A 27278-nucleotide genomic window follows, 5' to 3' on the forward strand; every position below is an offset into this window, starting at 1 on the left:
TAGGATTAAGGTGATATCCCTTAACATTGCTTATTTCTATTAAATACATGCACTGAATATTCCTAAATTTGTATGGTTGTGTTTGATGGTGCCTAGATAGGTGCAGGTAGGGTGCTGTGGGGGGTGGTTGGCTAAAGTCCAGACCCAAATTCATTTTTCACATAAGAGTTATTATTTATAAACCACGGAATTTGTAAATTGCGGCAGTGGTCCAGACCCAAATTGCCGCGATTTACGAGGATTGAGTGTACTGGCAACTTGGATCTGGCCGCAGCGGCACTTGTGCCCTTACTACGGTGTGTGCCTCATTTGGCTCATTAAATTGTGAGGTACTATAGAAACTCCTACAACTCCATGGGATCCCCATAGGTATAATCCAACTGTTTGTTGGCGTGTACTCAGACACTTGAGTGTGTGTGTGTGGGGGGGGGGGGGCATTTGACTTCTTCCCAGTAAGTTCTGGTTTAAGACAGAGATGTGTCCTTGCCCCCACACTTTTCAACACATGTGTGGATTGGGTACTGGATTGGACTGTTAAGTCAAAGTCACTGTGGGGTATCAGTTGGCGATTTCAGGGTTGCTGACCTTGACATTACTGATGATGCAGTTATCCTAGCGGTTTCACTGGAGACACTACTGAGTGCCCTAAAGGAATTCCACGAGAATGCAAAGCCATTGGAGTTAAAGGTCTTTTCGGCCAAAACCAAGGTCTAGGCATCTGGTGGCTTGTTGGATGAAGCAGTACAGTCTGTTCAAGTATGTGGTGAGGATATAGAAGTCTTGGAAAGCTTCACTTATCTTGATGGTGTGGTCCATAATGTGTCTTCGCAGGATCGTGGGATGTCATTGGTACAACTGGGTGCGTAACAAGCAACTACTCCGTGAGACTGAATCTAGGCCCATTACCCACATAATACGTCAACACCAGCTCCAGCTATATGGGCACGTGACCTGCTTTCCTGAGGCTGATCCAGCTCACAGGGTGATCTCTGAATGAGTTAACCCAGGGTGGAGGAGGCCTAGGGGAAGGCCACGTAACTCATGGCTGGAGCAGGTCAATCACTCCTGTCGGGAGATACTTCGAGGTGGAAGAGTTGCTGCCTGGAGGGTTGCACAGAGGGACCCATGTGGATGGAGTCAGAGGGTGAGTGAAGGTGTGAGACCCGTGGCATTTGGCCCTTCTTGATTGATTGTGATGAAATACCGAATCGACAGTGATTTACCAAACAACACTCTTAATTTGAAAATATTATAATTGTTATCACCGTTTAGGTTCATACACAATTTTCCAAAATCTGGTCAAAATTTTGTGCTTAATTCTAATTCAGCTGTTGATAAAAAATCAGGATTCAGAAGGAAATCAGGAAAGTTAGCAGATGTGTTGCCTTTAACCCAGCAGCTCACCTTGACAGACTTGTCTATCTATCTATATATCTATTGCCAGACGCCATAATCCCGTAAGGGGTGGCCATTTGACTTTGAGTTATTTGTTTTACGGGGAGGGGCACTAACCCTCCAACAACCCACTTGTTGACACGTAGGGAGCACGTATGGTTTGATTATGTGGTTACCACCTAGCGTTGTAAATGGTTTCTTGGCTTACAGGAAACCATTTGGCCTGTCACTCAATGTAAAGTCACCTGTAAAGGAAAGAAAAGCAATGAGAAGTGACAGGAAAGATAGGAGAAATAGGAAGAGAGGAGGGCAGGCACAGAATAAGAATGATAAAGTCTAAGGAAGAAGTAGGCAGCACTACATCAAGTGAGTGGATCGTTTCATTTCGTTTCATTTTTAAGGGCTCCAACATGCTTGCATGCATCGGCCTTGGTCACCTAATGGCGGCTCTCCATGCTGCACGATCCATTGCAGCCTCCCTGTTCAAAGCCTTTATCCTGAGGTCACACTTAATGACCTCGTCCCATGTCTTTCTCGGTCTACCCCTCATAACCCCACCCCCAGTATTAACTCTTCTCACCTTCCTCACCCAATTATCATCCCCCATCCTCTCCACATGTCCAAACCATCTCAATCTACCTTTCCTCATCACAACACCAATACACTTCAGTCCCATCCTACCTTTCAACTCTTCCATTGTAAACTCAGCCCCCCCAGACCTTGGACGCAGGGACACACTACACATCCACCAGATCATTGTCATTTCTGTACATCTGAGCCGACGAATATTCTCCTCCTTCACTGCCCAGGTCTCACTACCATACAGCATTACACAACACATGCTGCATACAAAGATCTCTTAGCACGTAGGGAGAGTCCTCTCAATGTCAGGAGAGGCAAGAGCTCCCTGAACTTCTTCCAACCACTTCTCACCCTAGCCACAGAGCTAGCTCCAGCCCCACCTCCAGCACACAACATGTCTCCCAAATAACAAAACTCTTCCACACGCTCAAGAGATTCACCAGCAAGTTCAATCCTTTCACGTCTGACAATCTCCACCTGCTCTCCCCGACACACTATACACATAAAGTCAGCATTATCTCGCAGTCTACCTCTGATACCACTACATCTCTTATGTATCCATTTTTCACAAAGACCGCACAAGATGGAATTACTTCCCACGCCCTTGTGGCAAACTGCACATGGCCACTCTCCCTCGTCTTTGACAGTACCGCCACCAACCCTAGATATCATCACTTTTGTTTGATCTGCATTTACCCTTAAGCCCTTGTGCACCATACCATCTCTCCACTTCCTAAACCTTTCCTCCGCCTCCCTTTCGCTCTCTGCAATCAACACCAAATCATCAGCATACAACAACTCCCACGGGAGTCCATTTCTAAAGTCATGTGAAAGGGCTTCAAGTACCATGATAAACAACAAGAGACTCAAACTGACCCCTGATGCACACCAACATTCACGGAAAACTCATCACTCAAATCTCCATTCACTCTTACCTGGGTGTGAGCACCCACATACATAGCCATAACCACCCTAACCAGCCACTCCTCCAAGCCAAGCTTTCTCATTGCCCACTTCACCACCTCTCTAGGGACTTTGTCAAAGGCCTTTTCCAAATCAACAAAAACAAAATAAGGATCCCTTCTCCTACCAATATATTTTTCCTTAAGCTGTCGAACAATGAATATGGCATCAGTGGTCCCCCTACCTGGCATAAACCCAAACTACATCTCATCATGTATAAATATAGATTTAACATGCAGATACATTTAGCTGCACTGTAAGTCAATATTTGTGCAAAATAGAAGTCTGTCAAGGTGTGTTACTGATCTAAAGTGGAAATACCAGCAAACCTTAGCATGTTTTTGCTCTGAATCCTGATTTTTTATTAATAGTTAAAAAATATAGCGCATTTTTTTCTCGTACCAGATTTCAGATAATTAGGTGTTTATGAACTTATGTGGTGGAGGATTAGTGCCCGTCCCTGTAAAACAGATAACTCTGAGTCCTTGGCCACCCCATGTGGGATTATGGCGTCTGGCAATGAATGAATGAACTTATGTGGTGATAAAAATTATAATATTTTGCTGTTAAATGTGCCGATTTGGTACTGATTCAGTAAATGACCACCGATTTGTTATTTCGTCACACCAGTGAAACAGTCCTTCGGTTTTTGTAATACAGTACACTGTGTAGTGATTACAGAAACTGTTGGAGCTGGCTTGCTACTTGTTGAGTTTGAAGTGTAGGTGAAGCTGTTGTTTGATTATTAGGAATACTGGTGCTGTTACTGAAGGAAGGAGATTGTTATATCATGGAGAAAAGGGTTATAAAATGAGGGCAAGAGGGCTGTGATCTGTGGGACAGTGTTGTACTTGTGTAGGTCTGTATTCTGAATTTTGCACTTTGGATTTGGTTGTGTCCTGGTTTTGGTTGTGTACCTGGGTTTGTTTTCCTGAGAGCATGTTGCCTCTTTACACCATATCAATATATTCTCCACAGTTGTGTTTAAGATTTTGTTTATAAGGATTTTTTTTTTTAATGTTCATTGCTGCAAGTGTAGTTTTTAAGTAGGTTTATTTCATTTTGAAACTTAGAGTTGGGTTAGTTTAGATAGGTGTGTGGTGGTGGTTGAATGCCTGAGTCAGAGTCCATGTCAGAAATCAGAATCAGATAGAAGGATATTCTTTAGGACTAGTCTTTCCGTGATTTTGGATGGTGTGGAAAGCAGTGGTATTAGCATGTACTGTACAGCGGTGGAATCTTGCTTTGCCTGACATGAGTATATGGGGTGATAATTTCTTAGAAATGTCTGGGATTTGGTTGTGAGTCAAGAAGTTGAAAATGCTGTTGAGGGCATTTATGGCTGTGGAGTTAAGGTGTTTGAAGTGTATGTTTGTGATTTTTTTTTTGGGGGGGGGGGAGGCGTTACCGTTTTTTTTTTTTTTTTTTTTTTTTAGGGATTGGTATTTTGTGGTTCATTGATGCATAACTGTTCAAGAGGTTGTGTGTACAGTATGTATGTTGCTTCCTGCTGGGGATGGTTCCATCATTTTTCATGAAGCTCCATGATTTGGAGAGGGGGAGGTTTGCTGTATCAACTTTGTTTACTGTGTTTCAAAGTTTCCTTTTTTTCTTTTTCTTTTTTTCTTTTTTTCTTTTTTTTTCCTGTGATGTAGATTATCCACAAAATTCTCATGTTTTCATTTTGTATTTTGTTCAGTTCATTAGTAGTATTGAATAGGGTGTTTATGGGTGCTGGAAAAAAACACCATGTGGTGGCACTGATACAATGGTGTTTTCTGGTTATACAAACATTCCTCAACCCCTTCCCTATCTTCCAAAAGGAGAGTAGTGAACTGGAGCAGAATGGCACCTTCAGCTGCAGTCCACTGGGTTCGCATCCAGATGAGTTTGGGGTCAAAACAACATTGTGGTGCTGGTGTTTTATATATATATATATATATATATATATATACTCTTCCTTGCCATGGTGAGTTATTTGAGTTAATAATTTGAGGTAATAACTTAGGGTTGGAATGTTTAATGCTACCACTAAGGATATGGGATTTATTGACTGTAGTAAAGATGCTGAGCACGAGGTAGTGCTGCTCTCGGATACCTGCCCTTTCCTCTCTTCCTTCTTTCCTTCCTCCTGTGTCTTTCTTTCCTTCATTCTTTCCTCTTCATTCTGTCTACAGGTGACTCCACTGAGTGACAAGCCAAATGGTTTCCTGTACACTAGAAAACCATTCACTGCACTGGGTGGTAACCATATAACCAAATAATGGCACCCTGTGGTTTAGTGGGCAATTAAGGCGCTCCGCTTGGATTGAGCCGGTACAGATTTATGTCCAAGGGGAAGTTGGGGTTTATTGCTCATGTAATGTCACTCAGGGATGAGTGTGGCTGGTCAGTCTCATCCTGAATGTCTAAGACCAACTTGCCATGCCCTGGGCTACACTCCTCATGGGGAAGCAGTGGATTAAACGATGAATAAATGAATGAAAAAGTAATTATGCTGTTGGAGATGTTTGCTTTAAAGAGTTAATTTGAGGTTAAAACTGCTAGTTCTGTTCCATGCATCAGTTGGTCTCAGTTTGCTGTCTTGTAATTTAATAAGGTTTTCCTTTTACTGACTGTAGCAAGAGCAAGTGCAAGATATGAGACCTTCATCCAGTTGGTTTTTTTCCCACCATGACCAGAAGGGGTATTGCATGATTTCTTCCACCAGCCTGATTGATCACAACAGGATGAGACTTGGGTGTATAACTCTGATCCAGAGACCAGAAGACAGAGCTCTCAGTGAAAGGCACCAGTGTCATCAAAATCCCCCAGAGTTCATCAGCTAAGATGAAAAATTATCATGCCACCTGCATTTTTTAACAGGACAAAAGTTTTAAACAATTTTTCCCCTAATATACTTTTGTTAATGGAACTTTCTACCTGGAAGTTTTTTAACCCGTTAACTGCTTTATACAGCCTGGGCTGTTCTGAGTGCCACTGCTCACTACAGCCCTGGCTGTGCAGGTGATTTCGAATAGAGTGCCATGGTGACCAAAGCTGACCCATGCAAGCATGTTTGAGCCTTCAAAACCGAAACCGAAACTGAAAAAGAAAACAAAAACCATACATTCCAGTAGGGAATCAGACACTTCAATGTTCATCCATGGCTTTACCAAGGTAAATATTGAGCTAATATTTCGTTACTATATACTATAGCATGTGTTCTCTCAATTCCTAAGACAAAATTTGGCCTTTGGGAAATTTTGTTTTTACCCCTGTCTGCGCATCACGGACACCTCCAAAAAACTACCGTGCACAGTTAACAGGTTAAACATATGCATGAGGCAGTGAGATACATATGCAGTGAGAAGTGGAATGGTGAGTGGCTGCTTCAGCAAAGATTCATCCAGCCATGCAATGCTTTTTACTCAAAAAAGTTTTTGGTTGAGAAGAGAAAAAACATCTGTTGGTCATACATCTACCATATTGACCTGAATTAGCAACATGTGGATTGTGGTTCTTCCTCAGACTGAAGCTTCATTTGAAAGGACATCTGGACGCTGTTGAAGACAGCCAATCTGAAATGATCACTATGCTTAAAAGCATCATGAAAGAAGAGTGTCAGTGATGCTCTCACCAGTAACAGGAATATTGGAGCAAGAATGTGGATGCTGGAGTGAAGTACTCTAAAGGAGATAATAGTTGTACAATGTGTCTCAAATGTTCAGTGAAATGGAGTTTGGTAAACATTGACAGAACTTTTTCATCACATATTTGCGCAGCACCTCCTCACATTTTATCCTTCAGTTGCCAACCATTATCATTCTATCTTTTGACTGTATTGATGACTCATTATATAATTCACGGGGCCATTGTCAACTCTAGTATTCAGGTATTCCATTGCAAACACTCTAACTCCTGGACATTTGTCCTGTTACCATATTACTCTGTTCATTTGTCCCAAAACTTGTCTTCTTTTCCTCACCTCTGTCATTACAAGGTGCATGCAGTGGTCATTGCCAATTTTGTCATTTTAAGCTTACTCTTGGCATACATTCACCTTGAGTTGATGCTGTTATAATGTTTCACTTCTTTCTACTGTTCATCATTTATCAACAAGCCAACACAATTTTTACCCCTTTAAATGTAAAGCATAGTGCATTGTGGGAAGAAGAATAGATTCATGTACTTCATTTTCGTTTTCATCCTTGAAGGCTCCAACATGCTTGCACCATTGGCCATGGTCACCTAACAGCGGCTGTCCATGCTGCACGATCTCTGGCAGCTTCTCCATTTAGTCCCTTAACCCTGAGGTCACACTCAGTGACCTCATCCCAGGTCTTTTGAGTCTACCACTCACTAGCATACCCCCTACGCTAACACTTCTCACATTCTGCACCCAATTATCATCCCCCATCATATCCATATGCCCAGACCATCTCAATCTGCCTCTTTTTTTCACAACACCAATACACTCCAGTCTCATCTTACCATTCAACTTGTCCATTTTAAACCTTGCCTCCCCAGGCCTTGCATTCAAGGATGCACTGCACATGCACCTAATCATTGCCACTTCTGCCCAGGTCACACTACCATACAACATTACAATCCTAATACATGCCACATACAAAGATCTCTTAGCACAGAGGGAGAGCCCTCTCAGTATCAGGAGAGACAACAGCTTCCTGAACCTCTTCCAACCACTCCTCACGCTAGCCACAGAGATGACTCCTGCCCCACCTTCAGCACATAACGTGTCTCCCAAATAACAATTCTCTTCCACACACTCCAGAGACTCACCAGCAAGTTCAGTCCTTTCATGCATGGCAATGTTCACATGCTATCCCCAACACACCGCATTGTATGAAATCAGCATTATCTCACAGTCTACCTCTAATACCACTACATCTCATATACACCTAAGTATCTCAAACACTGCACGCCCCTCTGATAAATTGCACATGGCCACTCTCCCTCTTCTTTGACAGTACCACCCCCAGTCCTAGATACCATCACTTTTGTTTTATCTGCATCTACTCTTAAGCCCTTGTACCCCATGCCATCTCTCCACTTCCTAAATATTTCCTCTGCTTCCCTTTCATTCCCTGCAACCAACACCAAATCATCAGGATACAACATCTCCCACAGGAGTCCATTTCTGAAGTCTCATGAGAGGACTTCAAGTAGCATGATAAACAACAAGGGGCTCAAGATTGACTCCTCCTGATACACACCAGTGTTCACAGAAAAGTCCTCACTCAAATCTGTACAACAATTATAACTAGTGTATCTGAATAGGTGCACTGGGCTAATTTGATGCATACACAGTTCATAATAAATATTAGTAATCCAGAACATTTGAATAGGTGTAGGGGGGTTAATTGATGCATATACACCTCATAATAAAGAATTAGTAATCCAGTGCATTTGAATAGGTGCAATGGGAATACTTTATGCATATACAGGGATATCTGTTTTAAAATCCAGTGCATTTGAAAAGGTGCAGTGTGTCCAGTGAGGTCAGTGGATATGTTTACTGTATAAGTAGAGTGGTTATAATCTAGTTTATCTGAACAGGTGCAGTGCGTGCTGTGGGATCTGCCATGAGCAACAATCCAGTGGGACTGATTGTGCCTTGTCACCGAGTTATACGCTCTAACGGTCTGGGCTTGTATCACCATGGCCAGCGACAGATGGTCAAACGCTGGCTCCTGAACCATGAGGGTGTCCACAAATTTTAAACACAGAACTGTGTGGTAATTATCCTGTACATGAACTAGTCTTGTATTCAAAGTGGTATAGGAGGCATTGCAGTACAATACTTCTTCAGCAGTTAACTTGCAAGTCCTGTATTCAAAGTGGTGCATTGTAGTACAGTACTTCTTCAGCAGTTAATTTGCATATTACACTGTAATGTTCTCTTGTATGTTATTGTTTTAATATCAGCATAATTTGCATCAATAACATACATGAGGGTATTAAGGTGTAATGTGCAGAATACATCTCAGAGGAAGAGTTGCTGGGAAGCTTCCTATGCAATGTAGAATAAAGCTGTCATGTTCAGCAGAACAGAATCATCTGGTGTTGGTGTAATGGAATAATAAAATTGTCCTGATTATGACAGGGTAAAAAGACAGGAGATACATTTTGAAACCGGAGCATGGAGTTTGTTTGGAGTTGCTTATTCATCCATTTTTATAATAAAACAGGAGACAGTGGAATCATGTATAAATAAAAGCATTAGGGTCTTGGAATTGCATCTTAAGAGTTCCTTGGTTTAAATACTGAATTATAGAACTATTTGCAAGTGAAAATCTGCATGGAGTTAACAGTTGTTTTAGGTTAGCTGGTTTTCAAAGGTAGAAGAAAGAAATAGTGTAATGATTTTAGCAGGAGGTGAAATTTTCCTAAGTTTATTACAGGTAATCATATACTGTATACAGTAGTACATTAAGAAAGGGGAATGCTTTAGTATAAGTACAGTATGTTTTTGGTGATGTGCATTATTAATAATACAAATCTATCTATCTATCTATCTATTGCCAGACGCCTCAATCCCGTTTGGGGTGGCCACAAACAAATCGCCTCCAAGTCGCCCTGTCCCCCGCCATTTCACTGCCCTGCTCCCAACTCACACCCCCCTCTCTCATATACCTCTCCACCCCATCCCTCCATCTCATCCTCGGCCTCCCCCTCCCTCTTCCCCCCTCCACCTCGCTCACATACACTCTCTTCGTCAGTCCTTCACCCTCCATCCTCTCCACATGGCTATAGTTTATTTGAGAAAGATTGGTGAACTGTTTATAGTCCAGAGTTTTCTTTGTGGGGAAGATGGATTGAAAGGTAGGCAGAGGTATTGTTATGGATAGTGAGAACTCCACCCCCTGGGAAGTTTATAGTACCAGTTATATAGAAGGTGAGATATTTTGGAACATACACTAACCTCCTGATTATTGTGCATAATTGGTACTGAACATGGTGCATCATAATGGAATTGCGTGATAACAAAAGCAGAGCCCATGGGGTTTATCTTCCTTGGTAGCTATCAGGCATCCCAAGTGCAAGCCTAAATTTTCCCTTTTATGACAGTTTAGACCCGCTAAATACCCTGGTATGGTAAGTATCAGGCACACACACAGGCATTGTTCAGATTAACAGAACGTGATAAAAAGGGCACAATAAGGAAGAAATACATACCATATAGAGATCTGAGAAGGTAATGAGTTGTAAGCCTAAGGAGTGGAAAGTTAGTGGTCTACCACCTGGAACTAATTGAGTAGGACTTCATCTTTAAATCACTGAAGGCCATTAGAAACCACAGACACTGCACCATCGTTGTCGACAGAAACTACTGTACGGTAGTTTAGGTGCACGATAATTATGTTTTTATCTGAAAAATGCACGATAACAGCAGGGGTGCAGATTTTCATCTTGCAGTGATAATGAAAACAGCTGTGACCAAGTGTGCAAACACCAAGGGATCACTGTACCTGTATCACTGGCAAAGAATGAGGACTTACTGTATTATTGATAGTACTGAAGTAGCAACTGGATCAAGTTTTATAAGATAACTGTACGTATATTTATAGGGTGCTGCAGGAAATGTGAGGGAAACTGTACGAAGTTATTTTAGTACTGTAGTAAATGCTGCATCAACACAGGTCCACTTCTCAACAAGTACTGATGATCATTTGGGTGAAAATGGTTCCCCCTTCATAGTTCACTCATCAGGCCATCAGTAATTGTAGCTCTGTATTAGTTCAGATTTGAATCCCTATTAATATAGCATTTTTTTCTTAGTGCAGTACACCCTTGTTTTACATTGAAGATGTGTTTGAAAAAATCCATTGCATAACAGTTTATTGTGTACCAGATCAACATGGGTTCAGTGGAGATTCGTGTTTGGAAAAGGGTTATGCAATATAGTCTACAAATAGGTTTTCAGTTGACCTAAACTGGTAGTTATTTCACTTCACTGCACTTCACTGGCTGCTTACTGCCAAAAATAAGTCTAAAAATAAGTTTCCAGCTCACCTAACCTAGTAATTATTTCTTTTCAGTGCACTCCACTTCCTGAACTTTAACACCACACTCTTGTTCCATGACTGACACTAATGCACCCAGCAGTGATGAGTGAAAAGGTCACCTTAAAACAAATAAATTACTGTAACCATGTGTGAGGATGATCGTTTAAGCAAAAATAGTGAGACTTTGTAATGGATCATAATCATTGTATGAGTGAAAATTCTCTCGTATATTGAAAAATAGGCCATAACTTTTTTATCATTGTTTAAGTGATTCATCGCATGCTGGTTCACCGTAAGACAAGGGTCTGCTGTATTAGCCCAAGTATAATCTTAACTTTCTCACATTTCCTAGGGCACACTGTATATTAGCACGAGGTGCAGTTAAATTGTTCATGTGGATGTGGTCAGCAATAATCAGTCTTCCTCTTCCCTCTAACGGATAAAAAGTCGCAGTGGGATGGGAGAGGGGATAATGAGGAAGAAGAGGAGAGGAGTGGTGTTTGTGTAGTGGTAGAGGTCTGTGTACTGTAGTGGTATATGGATGTGTCTGTTGTATGGATATGTGGTGGAGTGCATGTATGTAGTGGTGTATTAGTGATGTATGTATACATACTGTACTTTGTATGGGTATGAAAGAGGAGTGATGTACAGTTGTGAACATAAATACCAATACACTACCTCTGCGATAAATAATGAGATGGTGAGCACTGATTTTTAATACCCAGTGATGTGATGTCTCCTACTTAGTTTAATGATACACTCAGCATGCCTATACTCAGGATGAGGTGTGTGCAATGAAACTTGGCTGATAAAATCTAATTTGAGGCAAGATGTTTGTGTTTTAGCTGAGGCTCATCTCATCAGTCCTTACCATTATCTTGCCCACTAGCCTTCTCCCTGCCCAATGATTTACTTATTATCCTTCCCTGTAGCATCCTGACATCATATTGGTTTACCCATTGTCCCTCCCCAACATCCCGACACCCCACTGACATACCCATTACCCCTCCCCAACATCCTGACACCCCATTGACTTGTTACCTATCCCATTGATTCACCCATACCTCCCTAACATTCTGCCACCCCAGTAACATACCTGTTACCTCATCCCTATTCTCATCCCAGCCCACTGACTTGCCCAATACCCCTTCCCAAAACTCATCCCACCCCATTGACTTACTTATTACTTAACCCATTAACTTACCCACTACCTCCTCCCTAACCTCTTTCAGTCCCATTGATATCCTGGTGTAAAGGAACAAGCCATATGGCAAGGGAAGAAGGGGCATGGTTACTGAGGACCACACTTATATAATATTAGCCCTTAAAATCTGAGTACATATTTTGCCTTTTATTCATAGTGCTTGTAAGAAAGTCCGTTTAGTTTAGGGGAAACTTTTTTGTCTACATGAGGTCTTATTCCTTCTTTAATCCCTTTGTCTACAAAAGGCACCCTGTAAGTTGAAGAAATTTACCTGTAAGCTGAAAAGAATTGTCTAGAAATGGCATGTATAAACTAAAGAATATATATCTGGATTGAAGGAATAAAGAACTACTGTCTACTGATATACATAATTACTAAGTAAAGTTTATAGCCAGTAAATTGTAACAGTGTTTATATAATCCTTGAACTAAATTGCTGTTAATTATCTGCTGATAGGATTGATCTGTGCCATACAGTGCACTGGGTTCACACTGCTGATGGTATGATCAGTATATTGCTATAAAACTCTGCATGATGAATCCTAAGGAAATTAATCCTTTTGGCATCTCATATGGGTTTCCCAGTGCATAGACCGACACTTACCACCTCAGTACACCCCTGCCTTTGACAGTGGCATAGTTTTTTGCTTTTTCTGATGTACTTTGAGCCGATATATTTCACTTTCAAGTACTGTACACTTTTTTTTTTTTTCCCTAGACAGTTAACTTTTCCTAAACAGTGTGAATACAGTTCTTTTTAAACAGTTTGGTACTGAAAGAACCTGTGGCTGCTCTGGTGAGGTGTCCCAAGGCCACTGCTACAGCCATTGGCCATGGCTAGTGGGCTGTGAGTCCTTGTTCCTTCTGGACTCAGGGCCTGTGGTCCATCTCCACCTTTTATTTACATGCTATACAAAAGCTAAGCATAAAATAAAAAGCAAGTCTGAAGGACCTAAATCACTTGAAGGGTTCTGAGTGTGTCTTGAAAAGTAGATATGTAGTATGAGGGATAGAGGGGGGAAGGTGGTAGAAACCGTGAGCAGGAGGTGGGTGGATATCTGTTGCATGCAGGAAGTCAGACGGAGAGGAGAATAAGCAAGGGCGATTGTTGGGAAGGATTGTAGGTATAAGTTATTTTGGAAGGGAAATGTGGATGTGTACAGTGGGATGGGCATGTATGTTGAAGAGAAATAGATATGAACATAAAGTAAATGAAAGGTTTACGGACTACAGTGTTGAAATTTTGTCTTATCTGCCTCACGCACCAGAGGGCTTCAGGCTGCCCTCTTTACGCAACACACACATCCACATTATATTACATTACCTTAAACCAGCTATCCTCCAAAAAACACTGATCTTGTCATTACATATCATACCCATTCCACAACACTCCCTGTAAAAACAACCATGGCTGCTGCTATACTGGGAATCAGTGCAATGGTTTCTCGGGTGACCACCACCGGCAGGGTTGGGTTGTCTGCACAGGGCCCTCCCGGTCGTCATCAAGCGACTGTGCCACCTCCAGTGTTGCGGCACTCTAAATCGGCTCATCAGTGCAGTAAAATTTTCTTTTGCAATATTTGGGGACTTCACTCCAACATCAACTCTGTTCAAAATTTCCTCCAGTCGGCATGGAAACATTCATTCCCCATCATAGTTACAGAAAAAGATGTAATTCTCCTAAATTATTTGACCACAATTGTGCTTGAGTAACAGAACATAAAACAATATATAGCCTATAACACTTATCATTTTTCATTCATTGCCAGACGTCATGTATCCCAGACGGGGTGGCCAAGGGCTTGGAGTTAATTGTTTTACAGGGAGGGGCACTAATCCTCCACCAACCCCACTTGACACGTAGGGATGACAACAGCATCTGGTGTTCCCAGGCGGTCACCCATCCAAGTACTAACCAGACCCAACGTTGCTTAACTTCGCTGATCGGACGGGATGCGGTGTACCCAAAGAAGCCTTTAACTATTATAAAAATATCAGAAACCATGCCAAAACTATTATCAATCTTTCTAAATCAAACTTTCTACATAGACAAACTAACAAACTACTAAACAATCCAAATGATAACAAAATATTCTGGTCAACCCTTAAATCATTCAAAACTAACTTCACTACCACCTCTTCCATTCCACCATTACAGTCCCCCAGTGGAAATCTAGCATGTGACCCACGTGGAAAAGCCAACCTTCTTGTTGACTTTTTTTTTTTTTCAACAAACTCAACCCTAAATTCAGAAAATCATAATATTCCTGTACTTTATTTTGATTCCCCTCAAATACCACCTTTCATGATTCACACGAGATACGTACAATCAGCAGGCAAACCCACTGGTCCAGATGAAATTCCTTCAATAGTACTTAAAAATTGCTCCTCAGTGTTGACTCCTGTATTAGCAAAATTTTTCCGCTAATGCATCCCTACCTCAATTTTTCCCGCCCGTTGGAAAGAAGCAAATATCATCCTGTTCCGAAAAAAGTGGCAACTTCTGACCAATGGGGTGCTTTAGGGGATGGAAGACAATTGACAATCGTCATGGTCGAGCCTGCCACAGACGTCGTAGGACACGCATGCTCATGAATCATATGCTGCATTTGTTTGTGTGCACTTGTGATAGGATTAATGTCATTCCTACTTACAAAACCACTTACACTCTCCAATGAATACACACAATAAGAGCTTATGCATTTGTATGAGTCATACAAAAAGGTAAAAATATTCTAATCTGGCAAGTCTAGCAACTAGTCAGCTCATTCACCCCTTATAATTTAATGATTTCTCTGTTAATTCTTTAGAAATGAGTAGATTTGTATCTCTTAATATATGGTTTCAATGAGGAAAGTCATATTTTCCTCCTCTGAGACGATTTACTAACTTAAATTTATTAGTGCCTTAATTCGCCTTCAGTCAACGATTTCGACAAACCGTCCCAAATCCAGGAACGGTCAACAGTCATTTTTTGCCTGCTCTGAGAGAGGACGGAAGGCTGGACTGAAGTCGAGAGGACGCACCCTGAGAATCTGAGATGTCAGGATCGTACTGTTGTGTTCCCCTGTGCATTAATAGGGGTGGCCATCAATTTCCTCAGAACCCAGAACTGAAAAAACGGTGGATGATGGCTATCAAGCGCCAAAACTTCACTCCGTCCAAGTATTCGATGGTATGCAAGGACCACTTCACTGCAGAAGACTATATGCCTGGTGGTAAGTAGAGTTTAAAGTAGCCAAAGTTTGCTTGCTTGAGGCTTATACATAAGTACTTGCATTACGCCCTATCTATCCATTAAGTCCGTGTGTAGCCTAAGTTAGTCCCTTGGTAGGTAGTTTTAGACCTAGCCTAGGACCAAGAGTCAAAATTCATCTATCTATCTGTCTATCTATTGCCAGACGCCTCAATCCCGTTTGGGGTGGCCACAAACAAATCGCCTTCATGTCGCCCTGTCCCCCGCCATTTCACTGCCCTGCTCTCAACTCACACCCCCCTCTCTCATATACCTCTCCACCCCACCCCTCCATCTCATCCTCAGCCTCCCCCTCCCTCTTTCCCCCTCCACCTCACTCACATACACTCTTCGTCAGTCTTTCACCCTCCATCAAAATTCATACTTGGAGGAAAAAAAGAATCAGACATTTAAAAAATGCAAGTAAAAAAATGATAATAGCTGAAACTTAGTGCAGCCCAAAGTGATCACCTTGACTATTGGGCTAGGATGGTCTAAATCTGCAATAATACCAACTTTTTCCTCAATTACCTAACCTTACCTAGGCTAGTCTTAACTGCTATGATTATTATTTTGTAAAACAACCTGATGGTCTGAATCTGCAATATACCAACATTTTTCCAAAAATACCTAACCTAGTCTTAACTGCTACAAATATTTGGAAAACAACCTTTTTGTTTGCTGTAGCACATGTATCACATTATATCTGTGGTTTATGCTCTGAATGAGAACATCTACCCAAGACACACATGATAAAATTTCCAGGTCGAAGGTCCGAGGGAAGGCTCAGAAGACTCAAGAAAACAGCTGTTCCATCCCAGTTCTCGTGGATTAAGAAACCGTCTGTTGCTGCAGTAGCCAGGAAGGAAAGGGCTCTTAAGCGAATGTGTGACAGTGCAAGAAGTGTTGATGCAGAGGAAATAACCGGAGGTAAGTCAATCCGCAAAAGTTCAGTTGCAATCATATTCATGTACAATACCAATAACACAGTGTCTCATGGAACTTATATAATTTGTGTTCACACACATATGTCAGTTTATATTGTAGTAACTTTTTATATTATCCCTTGTTGGTTTCATAAGTAATGAGAGTGTATGAGTGTGGAGTGGCAGAAGGCAGAATGGATCAAAAGAATACAGTATGATGGTTTTTTCATAATGCAGCAGATGGAGGAAGCCTGAGTGCCTTGTAAGATTTGCAAGAATGAGAAGATGGAAGGCTTTGATATATATGCACAATGCTATTAGACTGCTTTGCTGTTCTTCTACAGGAGCATCCAAGAAGATGAAATCTCCGAAGCAAAAGTGTGGCAGTGCATGCAGTGATGAAATTCCTGATGTAGGTGCAGAGGAAGTCATCGAGAGTGAGCCAGCGCAGGTTTTCAGAGTACCAGTTTCAGATTCTACAGATGCCGTAGTACCTGACGCAGTTAAAGTCACTGTTCACACATACAAAAAGGTTTACAGAGTAGATGATTTCAAACACAATGCAGAAAGCCTTCATTTCCACACTGGTCTAGAAAATTATGAGAAATTCACTTTTGTACTATCTACACTAGGTCCTGCTGCTTATAGCTTGAAGTACTTTTATGGGCCCATAACTACACTGCAGGTTCCTGAACAGTTTTTGCTGGTAATGATGAAACTTCGACAAAATAAGCCAAATTTTGAACTTGGAGCGCTATTTGGTGTCTCTGAAAGAGATGTTTATAACATTTTTGTTACCTGGGTCAGATTTATGTCATTACAGTGGGGGGAGATAAACCTATGGCCAAAGAAGGATATTGTTCAGTTTTATGCACCACATGATTTTGGTAATACGTTCCCTGGAACAAGAGTTATTCTTGATGCAACTGAGATCCCTGTCAGGAAACCAGAGCTTCCTTTAGCACAACAGGCAACTTTCTCAAATTATAAGAACAGAAACACACTAAAAGCTGTTGTTGGATGTACACCAGGTGGTATGATTTCTTATGTATCACCAGCTTATGGTGGAGCTGCTAGTGATCGCAGCATCATAGAGAGGAGTAATATACCACAATTGTGTGATAAGGGTGACAGCATAATGGCTGACAAAGGTTTTGAAGTTCAAGATTTGTTTGCACCATATGATGTGATGGTTAATATTCCTACTGTGTTCAAGAAGACAAACAGATTATCTGCCAATAGTGTCCTGAAAGACAGAAAGATTGCCAGTAATAGAGTCCATGTTGAAAGAGTTATTGGTTTGGGCAAAACATTTAAGATACTTACAGATCCACTTAATAACTCAGAGGCACAATTAGGTTCAGATATTATATTTATTTGTTATATGTTATGCAATTTTCGAAAATGTATTGTTCCATCACATGCCTGAGAAATTTTCCACACTCCTATTTATCCATCTTTTGCCTCAGTGAGTGTAGGTGGTGGCGACCATCATCCACTCACTTGATGCAGAGCTGCCTACTTCTTCCTTAGCCTTTATCATTCTTTTGTTGTGTCTGCTCTCCTCTCTTCATATTTCTCCCATCTTTCCTGTCACTTCTTATTGCTCTTCTTTCCTTTACAGGTGGCTTTACATTGAGTGACAAGCCAAATGGTTTCCTGTAAGCCAAGAAACCATTTACTACGCTGGGTGGTAACCATATAACCAAACCATACGTGCTCCCTACGTGTCAACAAGTGGGTTGGTGGAGGATTAGTGCCCCTCCCCATAAAACAAATAACTCAAAGTTAAATGGCCACCCCTTATGGGACTGTGGCGTTTGGCAATAGATAGAGTATTCTTCCATTCTTTGAATGCCATAAATCTTTCAATCTGACCTTACACAGCACAATCATATGATCTGGCAGTCCAGCACTCAGCACTCAGACAGCTTTTATGTCACAAACACACTTCATCATGTTACTCTCTACAAGAACATAATTTATTAAGCTCCTTTCAAACCAACCTGGTCTTATGTACAGCATGAGGGTGTCCCACAGGGATGTGTGCTTAGTACTACTCTTTTTATCATTGCAAGTATGTACAGTATCTGGTGCTTAGTGCTGTTCCTCTCCTTTCAGTATCATGTTCACAATAATATTTTTTTTAAATAAAAAGTAGAACAGTACATGATATTTTATTCTCATATTGAGTATATACCAAGCTCATGTATGCCCATTCCGCTAACACACTACATGCTATAGTCTCTTCTGATTTGATAGCATGTCTTAAAAGAAAGTCATACTATACTCTGGTAAGAAGGTGATAAGACACAGTAAGATTATTTAGAGATATATATTGGGTAAATATGCAGATAGACTGATTATGAATGATGAAATTACAAAATATACAAATTGGATAATATAGTGTCATATACAGTATGTATATATTTATCAATGGCTAATCAATCCAGAATAGAATATATTCTCTATAATAAGTATATATAGAAATATATATGTATATATATAAAAATAGGTGCTTTTCATTTTCACTCACAAAGTACACACTGCTTCCTACCCAGATGACTTAACACTCCCACACACACTTCATGACTGGTGTACTACAAAAAGACTCAGAATGGCCTCTTTTATGGTAGAACACAGTCATAACTCACACCTCACTATCAACATCCCCCTTGTCCCACATACACACAAAATCTTTGGTGAACTGAAAGCACAGTAACAGAAGCCTTTGGTAATATCTTGCAGCATAGGGCAGTTAGTTAGAAGCTGATCTGTAAAAATATTTATCTAAGACAGCCTGTCTGAAATTATCTTGATGTCTTCAAATGTGAATATTACAAAATCTTTGGTGAAATTAAGGCACAGTAACAAAACTCACACCTCACTATCACTTCATGACTGGTGTACTACAAAAATACTCAGAATGGCCTCTTTTATGATAGAACACAGTCATAACTCACACCTCACTATCAACATCCCCCTTGTCCCACATGCACACAAAATCTTTGGTGAACTGAAAGCACAGTGACAGAAGCCTTTGGTAATATCTTGCAGCATAGAGCAGTTAGAAGCTGATCTATAAAAATATTTATCTAAGACAGCCTGTCTGAAATTATCTTGATGTCTTCAAATGTGAATATTACAAAATCTTTGGTGAAATTAAGGCACAGTAACAAAAGAATTTGGTGACATCTTGCAGTATACAGTAGAGCAGTTAGTTAGAAGCTGATCTGTATAAATATTTATCTAAGACAGCCTGTCTGAAATAATTACAATAGAATTCATTGAGCTTGACTACCATTTCATTTAGAAAATCCTCATCTATGCTATGTCTAATTATCTTGATGTCCTCAAACGTGAATATTACAAAATCACAATACTTCCTTTGTGTACACAGTAGCTGACCTTGAATCTGATGATAATAATTATGTGACCTGTCAACAGTTAGTTCTCCATTAGATGTCTCTCTCAGATACGGTATTGTATCAACACTTATCTCTTTATCCCCAGCTGAATAGGGACACTTGACCTCCAAGACACCATCATCATCCACCAACCCATCAGGAGATGATGCAAGGAATGGAGAAGACTGGCAGACAAACAGACCACTGTCCTTAACCTCTTGTCCAGTTATTTCTTTATAATTTTGAACAGCAACTCCTTCATACATTTTCCCATGTTCAGTTGCAGCACATTTTGCATCATCTTTTTGCCAAGTTTTTAAAATTTGTTAATGGCGTAGCCTTCCATACTGTACCAAAGTTAGAACTTGTGATCCTGTATTACCTTTCAATGAACCACTGTTTATTGCCTTGCTGTCCCATTGTATTTAATTCTATTTCCTTTACTTTTTCATTTGTAATACTGGCAATGTTCATGCTTCTCAAAAACTGTTCATCTGGAGTAAATTGAAGATAATCATGATCATGAAAAACAGCATTTAAATTGGCTGGTGGAATCAACTGGTTAATTGGCATAATCTGTGGAAAATTTGTACACTTGTTAGAAAAATATGACTGATACTCTTCACTATTAATAAACTGCACTTGTCGCAGGTCATAAGAAGCTAACTTTGATATAGTCAGATTGCCACTGTTCTTCCTCAGTCTAAGATTTTGTGCTTTAACAGGTGAGCCAGTGTATTTCTTACCTCTATGAAATGACTGTATCCTTTCAGTGCAAGTGTCCCTGACAGAAATTTCTTTGGAGATATGAAAATTGACTAGAGCAAAGATCACTAATAATACATGCTTACAATGGGCTTCTGGACCCATCCCTGCCCCACACTCACACTGGCATTCCCGAACAACTCCATGACTATCCATGGATACATCTACTGTATATACAATGCGTTTCTTCATTTCTGCGCCTACTCTAGCTTTAACAAAGAAAAGACGTCCCGCAGCGGTGCTTCTGGCAGTGATGATGAACTTCTCTTTGTAGAGCTGCCTCACTTTAACATCATCATGTTTGCTGAACCGTGCACAGTACTCCTCATATCTGTCGATTGTGACAGGTGGAAGCTGAAATAGAAGAAATTTTAAAGAAGCTTGCATTTCAAAGATTGGGAGAAAGGATAGCTTCCAGAACCAAAGAATGTAACAAACTGCATACAAAATATTATAACTCGGTAAAAGACAAGCACTTTGTGTCAAGTGACTTCAGTTTCAGAAGGTAAGTAAGGTTGTAATATAGAATGTTAGTGAGTTATGCTGAAAAATGGGACGTATGGGTATGTTGCAACATTTTGCATTTGCCAGTCCTGGCAACGTACTGGTACGTTGTGCAATTGCAAGGTCCCTAATTGGCACAATTTTCAATTTTCGCGCGTGAGTTTTCGTACGTATACACGGGACACCTTCCTCTATTCCTCTACAAGATGCCAAGTAGGGATTGGGGGTTGTCAGAGTTCTCGGTAAAGTTTTTGAGACACTAATTAACAAGCACATAGTCAAGCATCTAGAAATCAATAAATTGATCAGTGATCGGCAGCATGAATTTAGACAGTGTTATGCTGGGTGTTTTTAGTCCGACTTCTCATTCTAAGAACACCAGTGACTGAGCGGGGTCCTCTTTCCGGACTGGAAGTAAAGCACCCACAAAGGAACAGGACACAAAAACCAGGCAGTATACCTTAACACATCTATTGTCTTAATTCCTACACCGTTACAATATAAAACAGAGGTATTGAATATACAGTAGACAGGGACACAGAGTTAGCCTTTAACACCAAGATTTACAGTTACACTTGAGACACAGTATTCTGCATGTACACTTAGGTTGTTAGTTATAATATCGCGATACCCTTATTTCGTCTTTAGGCAGAATTAGTATTATATACATTTAGTCCGATGCACTGGGGATGAACAGGGCCAAGAGTCAGTGGAGTGAATACTACTATAACTAGACAGGGTGCGGATCGCGACACTTGATGGAGTCACTGAGTCGCAACGGCACTTATTCACAGACTTTTGATTCTTCCGCGCACCCTAGTCTTGGTTCACAATTACTATAAGTTCTCTTATCTGGGACTCAGGCTATTTTCTATTCTGCCGGGTATTGGGCTTTAATAGGTTAGTGGTAACTTTCACTGGTATTATTCTGGCCCTCACTTTGTCACTATTCACTGTTATCTTCCCGTCTTGACTGTTCGTGATACAAGGGGCGTTAACGTCACTATTTACCCGTGTGTCCTGGGTATAATTCACTCTGGTGTCTGGGCGTGAGGGGGAGGCCCTAGGGGGAGCCTTCCTGCAGAGGGCAATACACTGCCCGCAGGGGAGTCACTGCCCGGATCCTGGTCGTCGGTGGAGTACAGGGAAGCCCATCTGTCTGGGAGCCTCGACCTGAGAGGTGGCCCTCGGGACTGGGGCCAAACAGCTGTAGGAGGCGGGCCTGTCGCCTCTGGCTCTATGGGGAGAGAGAGCCTGGGTTGCCTTCACCTGGAGGCTGCTGGTCAGGCCTGTGGGTCCTAAGACTGCGGTCGCCTGTAGGGGGAGGTACCGACAGGGGTGAGCTGCGGCACTGTCTCCGTCGGGTGTCCGGCAGGAGCAGGGATCTTCCAGGGGTAGGCGGTAGGACCTGGATCGGGCCTTGCCACCGCTCTGGCAACACCTCCGGGGCAACACTCCCGGATGGTGACAAAGGGCATCCCACGCAGCCGAGAGGGAAAGGGTCGGCCGTGCAAGGGACTTTCTGCGTCGTGGAGGGCCTTCAGAGCCACGAATGAAGGGCGTACAGTGGCCGCTCCTTCCCCATCACGTACAGTGGCCGTGAGCGCGGTTTCATGACTCCTAGGGCATGCAGCTGAAGGGCATACAGTGGCCGCTCCTTCCCCTGCATGTACAGTGGCCATGCTGGCGGTGCTGCTCCTCAAGGAGGAAAAGGCAGGAGAAGGGTACACAGAATCCATGCCCTCTCCAGTACGTACTGAGGCCATAGCCTTGGGTCTGCTTACCCTGGTACATACCGCAGCTGTAGCTGTGAGCCTACCCGCCCTATGAGAAGCAACTGAAGGGCGTACAGTGGCCGCTCCTTCCCCGTCACGTACAGTGGCCGTCGATGCAGTGTTGCTCCCATAGGAGGAAAAAGCAGGAGATGGGTGCACAGAGGCCGTGCCCTCTCCGGTACGTACTGAGGCTGTAGCTGAGGGTCTGTCTACCCTGGTACGTACTTTGGCTGTAGCCGGGAGCTTATCTACCCTTTGAGAAGCAACTGAAGGGCGTACAGTGGCCGCTCCTTCCCCGTCACGTACAGTGGCCGTCGATGCGGTGTTGCTCCCGTAGGAAAGAACAGCAGGAGAGGGGTGTACAGAGGCCGCACCCTCTCCGGTACACACTGAGGCCGTAGCCGCGGGTCTACTTACCCTTGTGTGTACTTTGGCCATAGCCTTGGGCCTTCCTTCCCTTGGGGAGGTAACTGATGGGCGTACAGTGGCCGCTCCTTCCCTGTCACGTACAGTGGCCGTCGACGCGGTGTCACCTGGGACTGAATCTTGTTCAGTCTCACCCCGATTCTCGTGACGGCTGTCCTGCTCGCAGGGTCGTTGTCTCTTCCCGCTTACCTGGTGTTGGGATAGCTGCAGGGAAGAGGGACTCAGGACAGTAGTGTTCTGGTGACCCTCTTGTTCCGGGTCACTAGCCCCACCGTGGTGTCCTCCTGGGGTGGTGGTGTGGTAGTGGCTCAGTGGTGGGGTGGGGGGTGGCAGGATGGGCAGTCCGGCAGCGGCGGGTATTTTACCACCCTCCGTGGTCAAGAAGTCACGGCCCCGTGACTGGAGGTGGTATGTTGTGGTGGTGGATGTCTGGTGGGCCGGCTTGAGGTGTTGGAGGAGGTTGGTCCAATGGCGGGTGGTGAGGTTTGGGTCCTGGTGAGGGTTGAGGGTGAGGCGTAGGGACAATGGTTGGGTGGTCTGGCGTAGAAGCCGGAGGAGCTGGTGTGTCGCTCTTATTCTGATGGTGGGGCGGTCGTGGGGGCGCCATAGTACCCTCTCAATTTTCATCTCTGGTGGTGAAGTGGGAAGTTTCCACGATGTCTGATGAAGGGGGAGGGTGATGGGGGTGGTGTTTGGGGTGTGGGTGGCATGTGTTGGGGAATGGGGAGCAGGATGGGGAGGAGATGGAGGTGTGGGGGTGTATCTAGATGGTGGGCGGGAGAGGCGTCATGATCTGGTGGTCGTGGTGGTGAGGGTGGGCGTAGGCGGTGATGGTGGTTGGGCACGTGGCGGCATGGGCTTCCCGTCATGGTTGTGGGCAGTTGTTGGTGGTGGTGTGGGGTGTCTTGTGTAGTGGGCATGGTCAGTGGGTAATGGGTGGCCAGGAGTGGATGAGTGGGTGGAGTTGGTGGCAGGTGGGGTTGGTGCACGTGGGGAGTTGGTGGGTGATGTGTTGCATTGGGCGGTGCGTGGTGGGGTTTGGTGGGAGTTGTGGTGGTACGGTGGTGGTGGTTGTTTACGCGGCGGTGAAGGTGGGAGTTGGTGATGGGTGGTGTTGGTGGTGGGCATAGCGGGCAGTGATTGAAAGTGGTGGGTTGGAGGAGGTGGGGTAGCCGGAGGAGATGCAGGCGGAGGTGAGGTTGGTGAAGGATCAGAATTGGAGGAAGGTGGTGGTGAGTCAGGTAAAGGTGAAGTGGGGGAAGGGGTTTGTGGGTATGGTGAGGTTGAGGGTGGGGTAGGGGAGGTGAGCGAGGAAAGAGAGGCGGGTGAGAGTGAGGAGGAGGATGGTGTGATAGGGAAGGCAAATGAGTTGGCCGTGTTAGGGAAGATGAGTAGCGGGGAAGTGGTGGTGGTGGGTGGTGCGGGGTTGTAGGTGGGAGGGAGTAGACAGGAGGAAGCGGTTTTGGGAAGTAGGTTAGGGGAAGATGCGGTTAGGGTTCTAGGAGGCCTGTGAAGGGGGAGGCAGGCTTTGTGTTGGGGAGGAATAGGAAGGAGGGAGGCGGTAGTAGTGGAGAAAGTGGTGTGTGAGGTGGGAAGGTTAGGAATAGGGGAAGGCAAAATAGAAGAGATAGTGAGAGGGGAGGATAAGGAAATATGACGTTTCCCCCTGTCGTAAACTGGGGGAGATGTGAGGTGGCCCCCATCATTATGGTGGGATGCGGAGGTAGTGGGGGGGCGCCTTCTTTGCTTGCATCATATTTTTCTTCCCTGAGGCTTGGGGCAATCGGCGTATGGTGGGGAGGATTGTAGGCGCCTTTGTGTAGTTTTGCGGCGCTGGGCAGCTTTTAGCTGCTCACGGATGTCGTGGATTGGGCACTCAGGGCAGCAAGGAGAAAATTCCCACGGATTTACGGCGATGAGATCCGTGTGGAATTGCTTGCTTTCACCGATGCATTGGGGGGAGGAGTGGACGGCTAGAAGGCGTCTTATTAAATTGATTTCATTATTAGGGTCTCCCGTCGGTTCATGTATTATGAAGTGTTCTTTAATTAAACTGGGGAGGATCCTGAGGAGTTTGTGGAATATGAGTTGTTCCCGGGTTTTTGCGTCTATGCCCGGGTACGCAGCGGTGACGAGCCGCCTAGCCTGGATGAAGGTGTCATCGAGGCTTCCATCGTATGTGAGGGCGTCTAGTTGCGATAAGGCTATAACTGTGCCCAGAGATGGCGTCACTGCCTGTTTCACACTTTGTGTGAATTGATCCCATTTTAGTCTCGGGACGATTTTCGGAGTTCGTTTCGTTTTCGTTTCGTTTGTAAAGGCTCCAACATGCTTGCATGTGTCGGCCTTGGTCACCTAATGGCGGCTCTCCACGCTGCACGATCCATTGCAGCCTCCCTGTTCAGTCCCTTAACCCTAAGGTCACACTTAATGACCTCGTCCCATGTCTTTCTCGGTCTATCCCTCATAAACCCACCCCCAATATTAACACTTCTCACCTTCCTCACCCAGTTATCATCCCATCCTCTCCACATGTCCAAACCATCTCAATCTACCTCTCCTCATCACAACACCAATACACTCTAGTCCCATCCTACCTCTCAACTCTTTCATTGTAAACCCAGCCCCTCCAGGCCTTGGACGCAGGGACGCACTGCACATCCACCTAATCATTGTCATTTCTGTACGTCTGAGCCGGCGAATGTCTTCCTCCTTCACTGCCCAGGTCTCACTGCCATACAGCATTACACTCCTAACACATGCTGCATACAAAGACCCCTTAGCACGTAGGGAGAGCCCTCTCAATGTCAGGAGAGGCAAGAGCTCCCTGAACTTCTTCCAACCACTTCTCACCCTAGCCACAGAGCTAGCTCCAGCCCCACCTCCAGCACACAACATGTCTCCCAAATAACAAAACTCTTCCACACACTCAAGAGATTCACCAGCAAGTTCAATCCTTTCACGTCTGACGATCTCCACCTGCTCACCCCGGCACGCCGTACACATAAAATCAGCATTATCTCGCAATCTACCTCTGATACCACTACATCTCTTATGCACCCATTTATCACACACACTGCACAAGATGGAATTACTTCCCACGCCCTTGTGGCAAACTGCACATGGCCACTCTCCCTCGTCTTTGACAGTACCGCCACCAACCCTAGATATCATCACTTTTGTTTTATCTGCATTTACCCTTAAACCCTTTTGCCCCATACCATCTCTCCACTTCCTAAACCTTTCCTCCGCCTCCCTTTCATTCTCTGCAGTCAACACCAAATCATCAGCATACAACAACTCCCACGGGAGTCCGTTTCTAAAGTCACGTGAAAGGGCTTCAAGTACCATGATAAACAACATGGGACTCAAGACTGACCCCTGATGCACACCAACATTCACGGAAAACTCATCACTCAAATCTCCATTCACTCTCACCTGGGTGTGAGCACCCACATACATGGCCATAACCACCCTAACCAGCCACTCCTCCAAGCCAAGCTTTCTCATTGCCCACTTCACCACCTCTCTAGGGACTCTGTCAAAGGCCTTTTCCAAATCAACAAAAACAAAATAAAGATCCCTTCTACCAATATATTTTTCCTGAAGCTGTCGAACAATGAATATGGCATCAGTGGTCCCCCTACCTGGCATAAACCCAAACTGCATCTCATCAATATTCACTCTTTCTCTAATCATACCTTCTAAAACTCTCTCCATTACCTTCATTATCTGATCTAAAAGCTTTATACCTCTATAATTTCCTCTTTCCAGGGCATCACCTTTCCCTTTATACACATTTACAATTACACTCTTCAGCCAATCATCTGGGACAACACACTCATAAATAATCCTGTTTATCAGGTCAGTGACTAAACTCACCCCTATATCGCCTGAGGCCTTCAACATTTCGGCAGTCAACCCAGACACACCTGCTGCCTTCCCCACCCTCATCCTGCCTATTGCCTCACTCACAGTAGCAGTATCAATCAAAGGCCAAGGGCCAGACACTGGATCTGCTGGCTCCAAACCTTCCCTGTCCCAGTCAAACTCCTCATTCAACAACCGGTTATAATGCTCTCTCCATG

General features: G+C 43.5%; 2 protein-coding genes and 1 pseudogene across 2 annotated transcripts in view; 2 read left to right on the forward strand and 1 right to left on the reverse strand.

The window, feature by feature from the left end:
* The window catches only part of agt (O-6-alkylguanine-DNA alkyltransferase), an 89108-nt gene extending 80364 nt beyond the window's left edge, over nucleotides 1-8744 (forward strand). Inside the window, exon 5 of the mRNA XM_080279294.1 lies at nucleotides 8500-8744. Coding sequence (XP_080135420.1) covers nucleotides 8500-8663 — 164 coding nt within the window. The 3' untranslated portion in view covers nucleotides 8664-8744. The remainder of the gene's footprint in view (nucleotides 1-8499) is intronic.
* A 5275-nt stretch (nucleotides 8745-14019) lies between these two features.
* Nucleotides 14020-14140, reverse strand: LOC145408910 (5S ribosomal RNA; annotated as a pseudogene).
* A 1142-nt stretch (nucleotides 14141-15282) lies between these two features.
* LOC145408698 (uncharacterized) lies at nucleotides 15283-17742 on the forward strand. Its single transcript, XM_080279370.1, has 3 exons — nucleotides 15283-15370; nucleotides 16153-16317; nucleotides 16658-17742. Exons 1-3 carry the CDS (start codon nucleotides 15283-15285, stop codon nucleotides 17740-17742), a joined length of 1338 nt encoding a protein of 445 aa, XP_080135496.1.
* Nucleotides 17743-27278: the final 9536 nt, after the last annotated feature.

This window comes from Coenobita brevimanus, chromosome 78 (genome assembly GCF_032717465.1).
Source record: "Coenobita brevimanus isolate Jiangsu-jjx chromosome 78, ASM3271746v2, whole genome shotgun sequence".
Lineage (NCBI taxonomy): Eukaryota > Metazoa > Arthropoda > Malacostraca > Decapoda > Coenobitidae > Coenobita > Coenobita brevimanus.

Excerpts from the sequence above, each read along its gene's own strand:
- LOC145408698 (XM_080279370.1), top strand. The coding sequence starts at position 15,283 with ATGGCTATCAAGCGCCAAAACTTCACTCCGTCCAAGTATTCGATGGTA. Across the intron at positions 15,371-16,152 it reads AGAAGACTATATGCCTGGTG|GTCGAAGGTCCGAGGGAAGG; the intron begins GTAAGTAGAGTT and ends TAAAATTTCCAG. Across the intron at positions 16,318-16,657 it reads TGCAGAGGAAATAACCGGAG|GAGCATCCAAGAAGATGAAA; the intron begins GTAAGTCAATCC and ends GTTCTTCTACAG.